At 30.9% G+C, this 18,886-nt stretch overlaps 2 protein-coding genes across 4 annotated transcripts in view; one reads left to right on the top strand and one right to left on the bottom strand.

Annotated features, from left to right (window-relative positions):
* Window positions 1–1,253: 1,253 nt before the first annotated feature.
* LOC125048540 (THO complex subunit 5 homolog) lies at window positions 1,254–3,998 on the top strand. The gene is made up of 5 exons (XM_047647252.1): window positions 1,254–1,475; window positions 1,559–1,696; window positions 1,772–2,062; window positions 2,159–2,498; window positions 2,728–3,998. The coding sequence occupies exons 1-5, from the start codon at window positions 1,380–1,382 to the stop codon at window positions 3,930–3,932; spliced, it is 2,070 nt and encodes a 689-aa protein (XP_047503208.1). The 5' UTR covers window positions 1,254–1,379; the 3' UTR covers window positions 3,933–3,998.
* Window positions 3,999–4,406: 408 nt separating this feature from the next.
* The window catches only part of LOC125048539 (serine/threonine-protein kinase unc-51), a 30,903-nt gene continuing 16,423 nt past the window's right edge, over window positions 4,407–18,886 (bottom strand). Inside the window, exons 7-17 of one of the 3 annotated variants that reach the window (XM_047647250.1) lie at window positions 18,075–18,167; window positions 17,254–17,382; window positions 15,482–15,702; window positions 10,709–10,816; window positions 10,141–10,246; window positions 9,058–9,194; window positions 8,413–8,530; window positions 7,937–8,065; window positions 7,437–7,555; window positions 5,889–6,027; window positions 4,407–5,322 (exon numbers count right to left, since the gene is read on the bottom strand). In XM_047647250.1, coding sequence (XP_047503206.1) covers window positions 5,234–5,322; window positions 5,889–6,027; window positions 7,437–7,555; window positions 7,937–8,065; window positions 8,413–8,530; window positions 9,058–9,194; window positions 10,141–10,246; window positions 10,709–10,816; window positions 15,482–15,702; window positions 17,254–17,382; window positions 18,075–18,167 — 1,388 coding nt within the window. In that variant the 3' untranslated portion in view covers window positions 4,407–5,233. Of the gene's footprint in view, window positions 5,323–5,888; window positions 6,028–7,436; window positions 7,556–7,936; window positions 8,066–8,412; window positions 8,531–9,057; window positions 9,210–10,140; window positions 10,247–10,708; window positions 10,817–15,481; window positions 15,703–17,253; window positions 17,383–18,074; window positions 18,168–18,886 lie in introns of all 3 variants that reach the window. The other 2 variants (XM_047647248.1, XM_047647251.1) reach the window with 2 other exon arrangements.

Genomic DNA, 18,886 nt, shown 5'->3' with positions numbered 1-18,886 from the left:
GCGCTAAGTCAGTGTTGTAAAAAAAATGTTATGAATTGAGTTAGCAACCTCATTAATGTACAAATAATGTGGTAAACAATAATAATTGGTTGAAAACTTTTTACGCTTATTTTAATCATCAAATTATTTCATTAACATTTTTTTTATTGAAATAATAGAAAACCTTTAAACAATATAAGGTTTTAACAAGCTAAATTAACAGTAAAATATTTAGTTTCATATAAGAAGTTTACATCATTTACGTTTTGAGTAATATTTTTTAATGATTTCTAAAAAAATTATATATGTACTTTTTCAAAACCATTGCAATTTTTGTTTCAAGATCCGAATTTTAAAATAAAATTGTATTCATATTTTAAATGTGGAATATAAAAAAAATAACTATTTATACCTTCATCCATACTTATATTTTTTTTTTAGCAGTTTGAAATAACTTTAATTATTTTCAAAATCTACGACGAAACAAATTTTTCAACAATAAATAATATTTACTAACGAAAATTTCGATAAATGCCAACTTAAAGAAAAACACTGGTCAATTTTCTGTCACTTTGTTGGTATTTATTGCGAGAAGCACGCGAGAGCATTCGTTTTGAGAGTGCTCAATTGTGCGAAGCGTTGCTGTAGTTGGAGCACTCAACGTTGAGCATTATGCCGCAAAATGCGCTCTAGTGCTATATGTACGATTTAAAAAAATATCAGCAACAGCAAAACGCAGCGCTATATCCAGGCCTTCGACGAAATTTAGTAGCTTATCCCAATGACATTTAAGTAATAATATTGTGTTAGAAGGAAAAAAGGAGACATTGAAGCAATTAGTTTTTTATTTTAATTCTGTCTCGTTTAGCTGTAACAGAACAGATAAAAAAGAAAAGTACAAAAAGCTTTAAAAATAATATATGAAAAGAAAACAACGAAAACGCAAAAAATTGTCTGCCAAGTAACGTTAAGAAAAACTGAAATCGAAGAAAGAAAAGTTAAGAAATAAAAAATAAGAATCGTTTCATCTCATTATTATTATCTATTATAATATTATTCGGTCATTGATTAACATATATGAATATGTAAAAATATATACTCACTTAAATACAACAGCTATTTTTTACTACTTCAACGTATTTTTAATTCATATTTGAAATTACCTTTCAAACCAAGTGTACAACAAAAGCTTTAGGGGTTTTGAACGACATTTAGGTGTATTTGAAGTTGGTCCTAGGGGGAAACATTTTGTAGGAGTTGGCAATTGGCAATTGGCATCACTGAGCTGGTGGTCTTGTACTCTGTGGTCTTTGTTTGTGAGCTCGTTTCCGAAATAGTAAATAAAACTCGTCTATAAATACACGTATACACCGTTTTATATTAATTAAATAATAAATAACATGGGTAAAGATGACACTACAACTAAGAAACGGCGAAAATTTAATACAAGTTCTAGCAGCGAAAGTACGAAGCTATCTCCCGGTGAAGTTTACAAGGTTAGGATATGAATAATGCCGTGTTTTAAATAATTACTTTTTGTTATAATTTAAGTAAAGTCACTTGTAATATCGAATTGCAGAAAGTTGTCGATTTCGAAGAATCAGAATCTAAGCTAAGACCTGCAGAAAAAGATGCTGTTTTGTTCAAGAAGATTTGCCAAGACATCCGACAACTTTTTACAGATATTGCAGAGCTAAAAGCGAAAGGAACTGAAGAAGTAAGTTTTCACTTTTCCATGTAATTTACAAATCAAATCAAATATGCTTTAATGTACATCTTTACGTTTTTTTAGGCAAAAGAAAAGATAAATGCTAAAAGGGTTGAAGCTTCACTGCAGTTAGTTGCTCTAAAAAAATTAAACCGTTTAGAAAAAGTGCGTACTCGTACTGGCCGAGATGCTCTGCACAAGGAAAAACAGAGAGTAGATTCAACACATTTACTTCTTCAAAACTTGTTGTATGAAGCTGACCATCTAAATAAGGAAGTCACAAAGTGTTTACAATTTAAATCAAAGGATGAAGAGATTGAGCTTGTACCTGTTGATGATTTTTATAAAACTGCACCCCCTGAAGTGTGTCGTCCTGTAAGTATATATATAATATAATTATGTAGATAATATATGTATAAGTAAATAATTTATTATATACTATCTTATTACATATAAACCGGTATTTTTCAGGAAGTAACAAAGACAGATGAGCATCAATTGCAACTTGCAAGATTAGAATGGGAGCTTCGCCAGCGAAGGGAACTGGCTGGAGCTTGCAATGAGTTGGTTTCTTCAAAAGAAAGAGTTGCTGCTGCAATAGCTGCTGCCAGGTCTCGCTTGGACGCTCTTGCACCACATTTAAGAGATGTCCTTAAGGCAACTAAACCACTTCAAGAATGCTTGGCTTTAAGGCTTGATGACAAGAGGGAGGAATCTAAACTGGCAACCTTATTACCACGACCATTATTTTTGCTATATGCTAATGGAAGCGCTTATGCTGATGTTCTGGGTGCAAAGAATGTAATTGTCGGTAAGTTTTCCAAATTATTATTAATAATATTGTAAAAAATTAAAAATAATAACTAATGAGTATGATAATAAAGTGAATATTTCATAAAACTGACTTGTTGAGTCTTATGAAACTGTTGTTTGGGTATTACAAGAATGTAAGAATTTCTCATTGTTTGACCTCAATGCAAAATTTTTACTTAGCCATGTAGTAATCATAAAAATTAATAATAAAGGAATCTTTATTACAGGAATATCTGGGGATGAAGATGAGGCCCGACGATTAGAACAAACATACAATATAGACAATGAATTTGTAGTGTCAAACGATTCTGACTCTGACCAGGATGGAAATGATGAAGATCAAAGAGAGAAAAAGAAAAGGCATCATAGATCAGCAAAAATATCTAAAGAAGAAAAAGCAGATGCAAAGAAAAGGGAAGCTTTAAGAAAACATCCACTACATGTACTTGTAACAGTAAAAATACCAGATGGCACTGGTTTAAATTTAACCTTTTCATATTTAATGCATCTCAAAATCATTGTTGTTAATTTTACTATGAACCATCCAAAACCCATCACTGGTATATCTGCTGCTGATGTTTTAGATGGAAATTGTGTACTAAATGAGTTGTATATTGGAGATTCTGGCTCTGATTCACCTCATCCGGCTACTTCATTTTTACTTAAATCAGCAGGAATTTCTGAAGAATTTCAGCACATTATACCTGAAATTGGTAAACCCTATATTTGGGCGCAGAGAATGTGCGGATTAGATTTTATGGCTGCCATTGGAAATGAACATAAAGATCTTAAAAATGTTCAGTTATGTCCCAGTTTGAGCGTAGCAACTGTCGAAAACTTTATATTTACTTTACAAAAAAGATTAAAAGCAAGGGTAGAACTAATGAAAGAGCTTCAAGATCTTGAATGTGGTAAAATAATACCATCCAAAGAAATGGCCACCGTAAGATTATCTGGATCTATGACTCAGTGGCAATCAGTGAGTTGGTCTGAATATGTTCAAGCACCATCAACAACATTTCTAGTATCTGAAGGCTTAGTGAGCCCTGATAATATGTTATACAGAGCTATAATTACTCGTCAATCAGCGAAACTTGTCGCTCTTGTAGCACTGAGTAGTGATTATCCAAAGAAAGCACCATTGTTCTCCTTAACATTGCATTACAATGGGACCCACCATAGTGGTACAAATGATGACATAAGAGATATTGAGAGATATGTAAACACCAATTGGCAAGGTGATAATTTGAAGCCCAATCTATCAAATCAAATAACCAAACTGTTAATATGTTTAGACATATTGTTAGAGACAATGGGAACACAAGAGTTTCCTCCAGATAAAGTAATGTTGCAACCAGTTCGAGGAAAGAACAGAATGAAGCCATATAAATTTTTGAAACAAGGTTCTGGCATTTTTGTACAATTTGAGTGAAAAGTGTTAAATAGAGCTATAGCTGAGCTAAGATTTAAAACCTATAAATATATGTATACATATAAATCAAATTCTTTTTTTTAAACATTTATTTTTAACATCAGAATTTTAATAGACACTTAGACATGAACACAAATAATAAGGACAATGCCGCTAGGTGTGATTTGTCCAATAACGTATTGGATTGTAGATACAGGTGTAAAACTTAGCGTTATTTTTCGATTTTGAATCTAACCCTTAAACTGCAGTAACAATTCAAATGAAATTCGATGTTCATTAAAGAAATTGTATGTAGTCTTTCGCATTCAAAGTCTTAATTAATACTAAAGGTACATATATCATGAAACAATTTTTTATTTTGCAGACTTTCTATATAGTTGCAATATCGAAAGAGTATATTGTTAATAGCTATAGATAGCTATGTACATGAAAACAATGTCAATGGATGGGATGTAATTTTAAATAATATAACAATTTATAGATGTTAGAAATATCTATTTATTGAAACAAAACGAAAATTTTATAATACAACAGTCTTTATTTATTCTTATTTCAATAAAGCATTGATCATTTTTGGAAAGAAAAATAAACATACAGTAGTTTCACAATTGGCTATTACAGGTGCGAATACATACTGAAAAATTTCCTAAAAATACTTTGAAAACATTATTGATATCTTAACCTAAAAATGCCATATTGTTATTGGTCGATAATGAGATCTATACCATCTTGTCCATATCGAGATTTATACTTCGTAATTAAATTTTTCATATCACTACATAAAAGGTATTATTAATATGTTAATACAGTAATTATGACATGCGTTTTCAAAAACAATACTACATTTTTAACCTACAATTACCTCTTCATATCTTTTAGTTGATTTCTAAAACTTATATATAAAAAAAATTTAACATATTGGCAAAGTGTTTCTTGTTAGCAGAACTGAATGGACATGTAAGTGCCTTGTACTATCGTTCCAAACCAGATTTTCAAGTATAACCATTAATTGAAGAGTTCGACACATCTATTTTTCTACTTATCTATGAAAAGCTGTATTCGTTTGCACTAAAATGTTCCACTACAGTCGCTACTTAAAAAAAAACTACATACTGATAAAAAAATATATAACTTACTATTGCAATCTCTGGTACTCTTTACTACAACATTTGTTTTGTTGATATCATTCACTTTTTATTTTTTTATAATTTTTATCACTTCGAGTCAGTTTCAAGGACAAAATAAAATCACTTCTCATCTTGTATAGTGTACTTATGCCTACAGGTTGATATCTTATTGCATTATGAGATCCCAGCCTCTAATTTCACGTCCATTATTTGTTTACGCGGCCCCTTGAGGCAGTTGAGCCGCCTTTGTACAGCATCTCGATCTATTAAACAAAACAAACCGACTTCAAATATCTGTAGAGGTGTAATTATTGTCTATATAGAAATTCCGTAATTCCATTTGTAATATTGACGACGTATCATTATTTCGTAATTCCACTTGCATGTGGATCGACCAGTCGCCCTAAAACCACCATGTAAGTCAGAGGACAATAAAGACAGTGAATTCTATTTCGGTTTTCATTTGGTGTACCTCTAACACTAAACTGGTGACCTCCCGACGTGATTCAATGTGAGCAAAAGTAAAAATCTAAATAGGGCGGGGCGACTAATAAAAATATATCGTGCAAGTTTACGAAGAAAGCGCCCAACAACGGCAAATGATAAAGTATGCGTGTAAACCCATATTCCAAAAGTATACAGTATCAAACTATACAGGAAACCATCCATCTAGTCATATTTTTAATCTGCTCAAAATATGTATTAAGAAAACCTAATTCGAGGTAAACCTAAAATTTATAATTAGAAAAAGGTTTTTAGTTTTAATACTTCTTTTGAAGTAAGGGAAATGTTATTTTATTCATGAATGTCGTGTTGAAATGGATCTTACATTTTGAGAGCGTGTTCCGATGGTGCGGATGCAGTGGCTGGCGTTGTACCAACGAGTGTAGCAACACTTGTGCAGACATGTAGCGTCGCTCGCACTCCTTCACATCGCCGAATAGTTCTTCGATAGCTGCCATTTGGCACTGAAATATAAATAAATGTTATTCTCTGCGGAAACAGCGAAATACCCGTTGGAGATGCGAACTTATTCTATTATCGCGTCATTTGATGTATTCACAAATTTTCTTTTTTTACTTTGAATTTTTTGATATTAAGTGTTAACTTAACGAAAAAGGTTGGTTTACCATTTTCATCTAATATATAAAATTCTCGTGTCACAATGTTCGTTCCTATACTCCTTCGAAACGGCTAGACCGGTTCTTATGAATTTTTTATGCATATTCAGTAAGTCTGAAAATCGGCTACTGTCTATCTTTCAAACCCTTAAGTGATAAGGGGTGTTCACCCCAATTTTTTTGTTTTTATTTTTTTGTGATACAGCATACATAAATACATACAACCCCTAATTTTCACTGCTCTACGATCAACCTCTATTTTTTATTATAATTGATAGTTATTTGAGCTAAAAAAATGTTTCCTAGAAACAATATACATGGCAAAACGATGTTTGCCGGGTGGGCTAGTAAATATTATATATTATATAGTACATTTTAATTGCAAAATTTAAACTATAGTCTGTTTAAAAAAAAATCTGTCTGTCAATTAGTTTAAGGTATGAATAAAGGAGTAACTATATTAATACGAGTGCTACTGGTGACGCTTGAACTCGTGTATGTGGTATGAGTAATAACTTCAAACAGTTACACGTTTTAACCTTGATCGACAACGTGTTTGCGTTTTGTTCTTACTATATATAGTATACTGAGTGCGTGCTGTAATTTCCCCTCTGATAAATAACCGTTTGCTACTTTGATATTATGACGTTCTGTTGCTTTTTGTCACAAACTTGGCGATTAAAAAGAATATTGAAGAGTTTCTTGCCAGTTTTTCGCCCACTCTACGCCCTTGATTATGGAATTAGTAGTAAATGTAAATTTCGATCTTTCTTTTTTTTAATATTACTATTCATAAATGTACATAATTACCGATATGATTGAATAAATTTTTATTTGATTTGTACAAGCTTGTGTAATTCTTTCTATCGAAAAATGTCGTAAATTTAGGCTATATATTGTTATTATATATAAATTACGCGTCATTTGACAGTCACACTTCTAACAGATGGCGCTGTGTTGAAAGTACCAACGTTTCACACAAGCTACAATTTAATGGCACAACCACCAAAAAAGCATGGTGGTTTACTACTAATATAACAAAAAAACTAAGCCACAGCAACGCTTGGTCGAGTCTGCTAGTATTGTTTTTATAATTATTTTGAATTCACTTTGACAGAACATTGATTTTTTTCTATCGTTACTATTTTTTTGCACTTCCTTATACAATGTTATTAGCTCATTTTCAAAAATCAATGACCTATTTGCCTGAACATCAGAAAATATTACCAAAATGGGCACACTTAAGTCTTACTTACCAGTTCTATAGCATGTTCGTAAAGTATTTTATCACAGACTGCCGGCGTCACGCCCGCATCGTGGAGACGCCTCGACTCATTCACAATCCATTTGTATTTGCCGTTCATTAGCGAGACCACTGGAAGACAATATTACATTAAAAATGTATATCAAAAATTATATATGTATTAGGAAATTTACAACAATTTCAAGTGGAGATATCATGTGAAATTATTGCAAAATACACTTATGCATCATCAAAAAGTTATGACGGTATTTAGGAATAACTTATTTTGAACCAAATATAAAGCCATTTAATTGGGTGAACGTAAGCGAATTTGAAGATGAACGTCAAAATTATTATAAATTGCTAGTCATAAATAAGCACGTTTTGATCAGATAAAAGTGTATTTTAGTTAAAGGTATTCAAAAGGCATTATTATTATTTTGTTTATTGTATAAAAAAACCACTTAACTAACATAGCTTTACTATTCATTTTAAATTAATCAATAAACTTACCGCTCCGCACTTGTGGCGTGGGCTGAAGACTGCGTGAGCGGTAGCACTCGGCCGCGAGCCTTAAGCCAGCCGCTAACGCCTGCATTGCTTGTACCAGAAGACCCAGTCGGACGCTCTCGTTGCAACGCTCTGAAAAAAAAAGAATAATCGGCGGGTTAGAATAATTTCTAAAAAGTTAACGATCGAGAACTCGGTCGATTGTTATTAATCGCAATCAATATCAAGCGGCAATTGTTATTTATATTAAATTAAATAAATTATTTATATAATTAAAGTAGATCTTTTTCCATGATAGTATAAAGAAAAATTGACAGAAACAGGTGAACGTGTTTTATATATTATATAGATGAACAACTCACTGATTTAGTTCTTATAAAAAGAGGGTATCTTAAAAATATTATTTGCAACTACCCTCAAAACTCACAAAACGAGAATAAGTTAATTTTTATTTAAATTAAAATATTAAAGTACAGTACCATCGGAAGCGTCCATGAGAGCGGCGATGGGTGCGCCGCAAGATACAGCGAGGTCGGAGAGCAGCTCCGACAGCATCAGCACAAAGTTCAGCTGAGAGAATACCTTGCTGTGCTCCTCCTGTTAACATTATTTCATTTCATTATAATAAACTTTAAGGAGCGAAAATATTTATGTAAATCTATGGGGAGTGTGTGAATTGTGAGACCAAAGAGTTTTCAGAAGTTACATAAACATATGATTTATGAATATAAAGTAGATTAAAATATGAAAAATTTATCAAACTTAGTACAAAATAACAAAAATAATTTAAAAAGTTTTATATTAATAAAAACCTTTTGGAATTAGGTTTACAAAATAATGTTCATGAAAAATTATGCTGATTATTAGCAAAATGCCCTCCTAATAATATAAATAAATAAATGATTCTTTTCCTTTCCTCCGGTATTATTCAGTCATATTAAACTAGCATGCAAATGTTAGATAATGATTAAAATTAATTAAATTAATTATTATCAATTTCTGTTAGTTTCTCAAAACTTATCAAGAACTCATCAAAGAAACGCCTTGTCTTTAAGAATCTAATCGCAGCATTACACAATAGAGTTAGGTTAGATACTTTGATTGCTAAGGGACAATATACATACGGCAAGTATGGTCTCCTCCTGCAAGTTGGGGATATAAACGGGCGGGTCGTGTGGCATTTTCAGCGCCCGTAGTAAGGCGTCCGGTAACGCACGCTTTGGCGAAGATGCTTCACCGCTTGCCTTCAACGCCAACGGGACTGGCGGGGATGAGCCTTGTATGAATAAAAAGCATTTAAGAAAAACCGACCAATTCTATGATGGTAGGTGTGAGAATACATTAACACGTATTATTAGGACAACCCGGGTTGTTAGTACTTGACGCTATATGAAACAAATATTATGAAAATAAATAGTAAATTATCATTTCGTATTTTTTCTTTGATTTATGATATTTAGATATAATTATAGTGTTTGTATATTTCTATGAATTTTTTAGTACCGTGATCTTTTGATGCTAAAGTTTTATAATATATTTTAAAATTAAAAAATAAAAAAGTTTTAATTATTGATGATATAATTGATTTTTACTATTGGCTATATTTAGATACTCTTTCAACAGTAAGATGTTATTTTCTTACTGTTGAAAGAGTATCTAAATCACCAAATTACATCTTGTAATATTTACTATTATTACGTTTAACAAATTTTATTTTTGTGTTTTTTAATGTAAATAACAGTATTTATTTTATTACTAAAGGAAAAAGTTATTTTAAATAGATTGATAATTTGCAGACTTTTACGCTTTGGATATCACGCATGGCACAATATAAAAAAGAAAAACGATATCATAGAAAGTTAAATAAATAGAAAGGTTAATTGTTAACAGAAAAATATTTTTTTTACATTAATTAGAATTGAATTAAAATTATGATAATTAATAGTTATGAATAATAAAAAGACTCCTAGCCCAATTATTTCCATCAAATGAAACCTACATCATCCATTGGATGATTTAAGATTCCGAAATTCCGAAGGTTTCCTTGATATAGGCAATTTCGCACACAAATAACAAGAGAAGAAACTACAGAACTATTTGGTTATTTATGTTCGTTTAATACGGAGATGGCATAAAGTTTGCCTTAATCTGAAATAGCTATTGAATGTTTTGTCCCTTTTCCCATTTAATGGATTTTATATACTCACGGCTAGCGTTCGTAGGCGAAACCTGCCAAAGCGAGGGCGGTGGGGAACTCCCAGACGCGCTGCGACGACGTCGTGTGGACGGCGGAGTACCCATTGTGAATGGAACCTATGTTCAAATTGTGTTAAGTAAAATTATGTCGTGTCTCTTAACATCGCAGTGTAAGATCAGCTTAAATAGGTTTTACTGTTTATAATTATATTAAACCTATATTTTTATTTTATGATGAAAAATTGCGTATCAAAAACTTGGGTGCTAACATTGGATTCATTTATTTTTAATCGGGTTAGTTTCAATAACGAACAACTTTTGATAAAACGTTATATGCAAGCCTTTATATATGTTTGCACATATTAAAGCGGTTTTTATCTTTTTCGAGCGAATTCGCTAGACATTTTTTTAGTTTGGAATTGTTACTCATCAACATTTAAGCGTTCTAATGGCATACAAGACAGTAATATTTCCTCTCAACAATATTAGTATAAACATTAAACGGCATCGTATAATATATATTTTTAACAAAAAAATCTTTCCCATAATATAAAGCTGTAATAAAAATATAAAACTTACTGTAGGTGGAGAAAGTGAACCAATGTTGGTCGCATTTCGGTTGTGATTTGATCGCAAGACGTCTATTGGCTGCGAGCGAGGTACATTTGTGTTAGAAGCAAGTGGATTCTGAAAATGTATGTATTTTGATAAGGAAATAAATCAATTATATCTTCACAATATTGTTATTTATTTAGTATGTAAATGTACAATGTGTCAAATATTCTTGGGTATATATTACATATATGCGCGTAGTTAAAACCCTAAACGGCTGGACTGATTTTGATGAAATTTGTGTGTTTTGAGAATTCGAGAATGGTTTAGATCCCAGAATCTAAACCATTCTCGAATTCTGGAAAACGTCTCTCGGGTGCGAGTTTATTAATAAATGAAATTATATCATTAGCAAAAAACGAAAACGTATCTTTGTTATTATAACATGAAAAGATCTAGAAGTATAATTGTTTCGGGTTGTTAGACACTGACACCATAAAACAGTATTGAAAAACGAATACTAAAAAACTAACAGTCTAAAAACGTATTAAAACATTTGCATTTCTTACTCACACTGTTTTTGTGTATAAGGAAAATAAAATTACCAATGAATTATCAAGATTGGTTATGTTAATTCATTTATATAAACTGATTCATCGCGACGCAGTACTCGTGTACAGTAATTACATAATTAATAAACATTTTATTTAACGTCTGTTTAATGTGATTATAATGCATTAATTATAAAAATAAACGAGGTGTTATAAAGAATAATAGCGCAAGAGTTATATGTAACTTATGTAACACAACATTTTAAAGGAAAAAAGTTGCCACAAAACTACTAGTTTGCTAGAAATCAAATAAGAACTTATTGTAAAATAGCTTTAGGTTTTTGTGTAAAAACGTGTGTAAGAATTTTAGCAGTAAATTTTTTCGATAACTACCACAGAGAAGAATACTTTATAGTACGGGAGGTAGCAACGTTTTCGAGAAAGAATTTCAGGTCAGCTGATTTTGTGATATGTCTTCCTTCTTGCACTTCCGGTTAGAGTCTGGGCAATCTGGCTGGCGGTAGCGGTTGCGTTCATTAGTGCGCATCCTACCTGTCCAGGTAATAATCCTGGATTTTAAAAGCATTTTAAGAAGCGTAATTTTTAATTTTTCGTTTTTAAATACGTCTACCTGACATACTTTTTTTATTGCCAGACATTTTTCACGTTGCTAACTATGTGCCAGACGCGATTTTAAGTTTTATTTTTATAAAAACTTCAAAGCATTTTAGAATGTCTGTAATTTTAATATTATGTTATTTAAATATAAGGAAAACTGAAAATGAATTTGCCAGACATTAATTCGGTTGTTAAGTCTTGAATTAAAATGATAAAGTTTTGCAGTATGATGAAGCATTGCATTTTAAGAAGCGTAATTTTTGATTTTTCCTTTTTAAATACGTCTACCTGACATACTTTTTTTATTGCCAGACATTTTTCACGTTGCTAACTATGTGCCAGACGCGATTTTAAGTTTTATTTTTATAAAAATTTCAAAGCATTTTAGAATGTCTGTAATTTTAATATTATGTTATTTAAATATAAGGAAAACTGAAAATGAATTTGCCAGACATTAATTCGGTTGTTAAGTCTTGAATTAAAATGATAAAGTTTTGCAGTATGATGAAGCATTGCATTTTAAGAAGCGTAATTTTTGATTTTTCCTTTTTAAATACGTCTACCTGACATACTTTTTTTATTGCCAGACATTTTTCACGTTGCTAACTATGTGCCAGACGCGATTTTAAGTTTTATTTTTATAAAAATTTCAAAGCATTTTAGAATGTCTGTAATTTTAATATTATGTTATTTAAATATAAGAAAAACTGAAAATGAATTTGCCAGACATTAATTCGATTGTTAAGTCTTGAATTAAAATGATAAAGTATTGCAGTATGATGAAGCATTGCATTTTAAGAAGCGTAATTTATGATTTTTCCTTTTTAAATACGTCTACCTGACATACTTTTTTTATTGCCAGACATTTTTCCCATTGTTAACTATGTGCCAGACGCGATTTTAAGTTTTTTTTTAGTAAAAATTTCAAAGCATTTTAGAATGTCTGTAATTTTAATATTATGTTATTTAAATATAATAAAAACTGAAAATGAATTTGCCAGACATTAATTCGATTGTTAAGTCTTGAATTAAAATGATAAAGTATTGCAGTATGATGAAGCATTGCATTTTAAGAAGCGTAATTTTTGATTTTTCCTTTTTAAATACGTCTACCTGACATACTTTTTTTATTGCCAGACATTTTTCACGTTGCTAACTATGTGCCAGACGCGATTTTAAGTTTTATTTTTATAAAAATTTCAAAGCATTTTAGAATGTCTGTAATTTTAATATTATGTTATTTAAATATAATAAAAACTGAAAATGAATTTGCCAGACATTAATTCGATTGTTAAGTCTTGAATTAAAATGATAAAGTATTGCAGTATGATGAAGCATTGCATTTTAAGAAGCGTATTTTTTGATTTTTCCTTTTTAAATACGTCTACCTGACATACTTTTTTTATTGCCAGACATTTTTCACGTTGCTAACTATGTGCCAGACGCGATTTTAAGTTTTATTTTTATAAAAATTTCAAAGCATTTTAGAATGTCTGTAATTTTAATATTATGTTATTTAAATATAATAAAAACTGAAAATGAATTTGCCAGACATTAATTCGATTGTTAAGTCTTGAATTAAAATGATAAAGTATTGCAGTATGATGAAGCATTGCATTTTAAGAAGCGTAATTTTTGATTTTTCCTTTTTAAATACGTCTACCTGACATACTTTTTTTATTGCCAGACATTTTTCACGTTGCATGAATTATTCATAACTTACATTTAGTAATTAGGACAATTTAAATAAAGTGTTGATTATTAATTTTAATCTAATTTTATATTCCTTTTTATGCTCGTACTACAAGCATTATACTGCAATACTTTTTCATTTTAATTCAAGGCTTAGCAATCGAATTAATGTCTGGCAAATTCATTTTTAGTTTTTATTATATTTAAATAACATAATATTAAAATTACAGACATTCTAAAATGCTTTGAATTTTTTTTAAAAAATAACTTAAAATCGCGTCTGGCACATAGTTAGCAACGTGAAAAATGTCTGGCAATAAAAAAAGTATGTCAGGTAGACGTATTTAAAAAGGAAAAATCAAAAATTACGCTTCTTAAAATGCAATGCTTCATCATACTGCAATACTTTATCATTTTAATTCAAGACTTAACAATCGAATTAATGTCTGGCAAATTCATTTTCAGTTTTTATTATATTTAAATAACATAATATTAAAATTACAGACATTCTAAAATGCTTTGAAATTTTTTTTAAAAATAATTTAAAATCGCGTCTGGCACATAGTTAGCAACGTGAAAAATGTCTGGCAATAAAAAAAGTATGTCAGGTAGACGTATTTAAAAAGGAAAAATCAAAAATTACGCTTCTTAAAATGCAATGCTTCATCATACTGCAATACTTTATCATTTTAATTCAAGACTTAACAATCGAATTAATGTCTGGCAAATTCATTTTCAGTTTTTATTATATTTAAATAACATAATATTAAAATTACAGACATTCTAAAATGCTTTGAAATTTTCATAAAAATAAAACTTAAAATCGCGTCTGGCACATAGTTAGCAACGTGAAAAATGTCTGGCAATAAAAAAAGTATGTCAGGTAGACGTATTTAAAAAGGAAAAATCAAAAATTACGCTTCTTAAAATGCAATGCTTCATCATACTGCAATAATTTATCATTTTAATTCAAGACTTAACAATCGAATTAATGTCTGGCAAATTCATTTTCAGTTTTTATTATATTTAAATAACATAATATTAAAATTACAGACATTCTAAAATGCTTTGAAATTTTTATAAAAATAAAACTTAAAATCGCGTCTGGCACATAGTTAGCAACGTGAAAAATGTCTGGCAATAAAAAAAGTATGTCAGGTAGACGTATTTAAAAAGGAAAAATCAAAAATTACGCTTCTTAAAATGCAATGCTTCATCATACTGCAAAACTTTATCATTTTAATTCAAGACTTAACAACCGAATTAATGTCTGGCAAATTCATTTTCAGTTTTCCTTATATTTAAATAACATAATATTAAAATTACAGACATTCTAAAATGCTTTGAAATTTTCATAAAAATAAAACTTAAAATCGCGTCTGGCACATAGTTAGCAACGTGAAAAATGTCTGGCAATAAAAAAAACGAAAAATTAAAAATTACGCTTCTTAAAATGCTTTTAAAATCCAGGATTTTTACCTGGACAGATAGGATGCGCACTAATGAACGCAACCACTACCGCCAGCCAGATTGCCCAGACTCTAACCGGAAGTGCAAGAAGGAAGACATATCACAAAATCAGCTGACCTAAAATTCTTTTTTTTCAAACGTTGCTACCTCCCGTACTATTAAGGAACATGATTCACGCCTATTTTTATTTAAATGCAATTTTTATAATATGCAGGGTAAACTCTTTATAACGCCATTCTTTATAACAACAATCTCTGTATAACTTAAGAATCAGATAAACCCATACATTAATTCTTCCCTCCTTAATAACTCTCTATTACAAATAAAATTGGTCGTTCCCTTGAAAATCGTTATAAAGAGTGTACACTGTAGTTGAGCAAATTGAATCTTTGCTGTATGTAAAATATAATTTGATGTTACTACGAATTTTTAGTTTTATATCCAAAAGTAAATACGTTATAGTACTTACCCTTAACGGCCCGACTTGGTCAATAGTGTGAGTAGGCGAATGGGGAGAATGGGGCGAGTGGGGCGAATGTCGTGTATGGGGGGATGTGGCTTGTAGGGCCAGTGATCGCGGTCTGGACGCTGCCTCAGAAGATGATGAGCCAGAATATTCGCCCGAACCACTTTCTGGATGTACCACTACAAAGTCCTCAGCGCCTGCCCACACTGCTTCCGATGAATCGTCTAACAAATTATTAATTTATTGAATTCAATGTGTATGAAAAGGGTTATTGAGTTTGTTTCCTGGATTAAAACTAAAATGTTACGGTATAAAAGGCACAAAAGGATGAACCTTTCATTTTTTTTATTTTTTTATTAATCATATATATTTTATTTTTAATGAAATACATCGTATTTGTAATTTTGTATTTGTAATAAAGCCATAAAGGTTTAAAGTTAAACATTTCAGCGCTGAAATGATATTTCCTTGTTTACAAAATACTGTATTTATATAAATAAAAATTAATCGCACAATATATTGCAAAGCGCAAAACTCAACGACCATTTCGATTTATTTTTTATTTATTCATTCCTGGACTCTGAGGAAGATTTTATGGACAGAAAAATTAAAATATTATTTTTATACCGGAATCCCTAACAGACTATGGGATAGCTTAGTAAAATGTTCCATATTTTAGCATGTAACTACTAAAAAGGCTAAGTAATATATCATATTAAAGCGAAATGTAGTCACGGGGACACATATATTATCTGAGATGTCGATAGATTTCCTGAGCACTGAATACATAATTCAGCTGACACGAAGGTCGAACTGAGTCGACATTTGTATTGTTCCCGCGCCAAATTGCGAAACGTCAAGAAATTTGTTTATAAATAGTTTACTTTTAAGTACAAAAATAATTATTATACACGACTATAATACCAAACATTCAAACGTTCAAGAAGACTCGCTATTAACTTTACTTTTAAAGATTTCGTCGTATAGAGAAGAAACATTTCATTACATAATCATAAATAATTGTAATTAAAACTTAATTTTACTTACAAGTTATTGCTTAAAAGTGATGTCTCTAGACAATCCAATATAATTATTAAAAAAAAATGCTCATCAAATATAGTAAAACTGTATTTTCATATCAATGTATGACAGCTGTAAATAATACATTATTATCATTATTTTTGCGATGAAGGCTAGTTACACTTGACAGGAAAATTATATAGATATTGCAAAATAGTGCAGCCGAATGAATTATTACTATAATAAAATTGATATAGCACGCTCAGTTTCCAACAAAAAGGGTTATCTGCGGGCACTGCCATTATTCTGTCCGAGTTAAATTTGCAATCATTATTATAATATAGCTTTTTATATAGAACAAGAACGTCAGCAGTAGAGTGAATAATTCTTATTGAGAAGTCTATTTCATAAGCTCGTTACGCTGACAAGTTAATTCTTTAAGAAAAAACTCAATAGCTAAGCTAATATATTAGCTATATATTAAACTAAACAAATTCCTATGATCAAGGAACTTACACTGTAATGTATCTGCAACAAACCCCGACTTCGGGGAAGACGTTGCTACTTGGGAGTTGCAATACTTGCAAACCAAAAAATCAATTGGAACCAAAGATTGTTGCCGACTATTATTTGTCCCGAATAGAACAATACAATTTTACGGCCATCTTTTGTTAACAATAATAAATAAAAAATGTATAAGTCAACAACATATGTTACTAATTTCTACGTTTACCAGGTGTGTTAAAAGTACTTACCAGATGAGACAGGTTGAGACTTCCTAGTGGGTTGTGCAACGGGTAAGGGTTGGGCTTGCGGCGTGGGATGTGGCACCTGCGCCGACGCACGACTCAGCCCACTCGGTATAGTTGTGTGCGATGCTGTCCCTAAAGAGAAAATATTGATAACTATCCCAAATGCCACAGATCATTACCACAAGGCAAAACATAACAATGGATTTCTGTGCTGCCGAAGCCATCACGCACATATAAATCGATTGAGCCCCGCTATGTTATCTGATAGCGGGCGCACTTGTATGTATATCTTCAATCTTCATGCACCAATTATAGGCAAGTCGAATACTATTATTGACGTCATTAAAATTAAAATGCATATATTTTTCTTCAATTAAGCGATCAAAGTAATATAAATAAATTTTACATAAAAGTAAGAAATTAACTTAGAAACTCCCGGTAGTGTCAATAATGTGTCCAACGTGCAAGATACTTATAATCGGCAAATAATTTATCATTCAAGTAAATAATATCACAACTCGGCTATAGTACCAAACGTGAACTCCCAATATCTTCACGGTTCTCATATTCATACAACGCAGAAATCTTTTATTAGCATCTTGCAAGCATTGTACAAAAAAATGCGACCGAAAAGCTCGTCGTCTGAAATGAAGGCAAAACATACAACGCAAAGGAGATTTTTATTCTAAGACATTAGCAAGTTTCATGAAAATTATGGAACAGAAATAAAAATCACAAAGCCATGCGGGTAACGCTTTGAGATGAATGATGCGTAAAATTGTTATCACCCGCCCCATGCAAAGCTAATTAAATCAATGTTATACCCTGGCTCTCCCACGACTCCTCTAGGATATAGTTAGTTTCGGGACGGACTTCGTTATCACTCTCCAATATATCGGGTAGATCAGAGTCCAAACCTGAACAATATACCGTAATCGTAACCGTAATGCCGTAGCTCAATGCAAAAATAAACCATACATTTATCGCTGGAGGTCTGATATTCAGCGACATATAAATTGATCTGCCTCAATGAACTTCTAATCAAATTAGCTCTATACCATTTGACGCTTGAATAAATGCACAATGATACGAAAATGTTCTACAACTTTCTAACACGCACGATCATGAGAGAATGGAGATAAGAAATCGATTTAACTTACATAATTTTTTATCGGGCTAGGGTTTGTTCAGATAACTTATATATCTGTCTTATATAAAAATCACTAAATATATTAAATTATCAAAACATTGATTCATACAAAGAGTGGTGACCTCTTGACATTTCATTAAAGCATGTCAGGTCAACGATCGCAATGATTTGCAGAAAGCTATTCATCTCCCATAGATACTTATCAAAAACATTGAAGAACACAAACGACTAGAAATAACTTTAATATTTATTATTCAAGGTCTATTTAAAACTCGGAATATAGGATAGTGTAACACATTTTGAAATAATACGATTTATTTGTGTCAGTATGATTCATTCTTTAATCATTATGCATCGAAGTTTCACGATACGATACGTGTTGATTTTGAATAAGCAAATCGATTTTACTGCATAATTGACTAATTTGACATTGGAAGTAATATAATGTAAGTAATGTAATGTAAGTAATGTAATGGAAGAAATAAT

Source organism: Pieris napi, chromosome 4 (assembly GCF_905475465.1).
Source record: "Pieris napi chromosome 4, ilPieNapi1.2, whole genome shotgun sequence".
Taxonomy (NCBI): domain Eukaryota; kingdom Metazoa; phylum Arthropoda; class Insecta; order Lepidoptera; family Pieridae; genus Pieris; species Pieris napi.
This window is presented reverse-complemented; position numbering and strand designations above follow the sequence as displayed.

Excerpts from the sequence above, each read along its gene's own strand:
- LOC125048540 (XM_047647252.1), top strand. The coding sequence starts at position 1,380 with ATGGGTAAAGATGACACTACAACTAAGAAACGGCGAAAATTTAATACA. Across the intron at positions 1,697-1,771 it reads AAGCGAAAGGAACTGAAGAA|GCAAAAGAAAAGATAAATGC; the intron begins GTAAGTTTTCAC and ends ACGTTTTTTTAG. Across the intron at positions 2,063-2,158 it reads CCCCTGAAGTGTGTCGTCCT|GAAGTAACAAAGACAGATGA; the intron begins GTAAGTATATAT and ends GGTATTTTTCAG.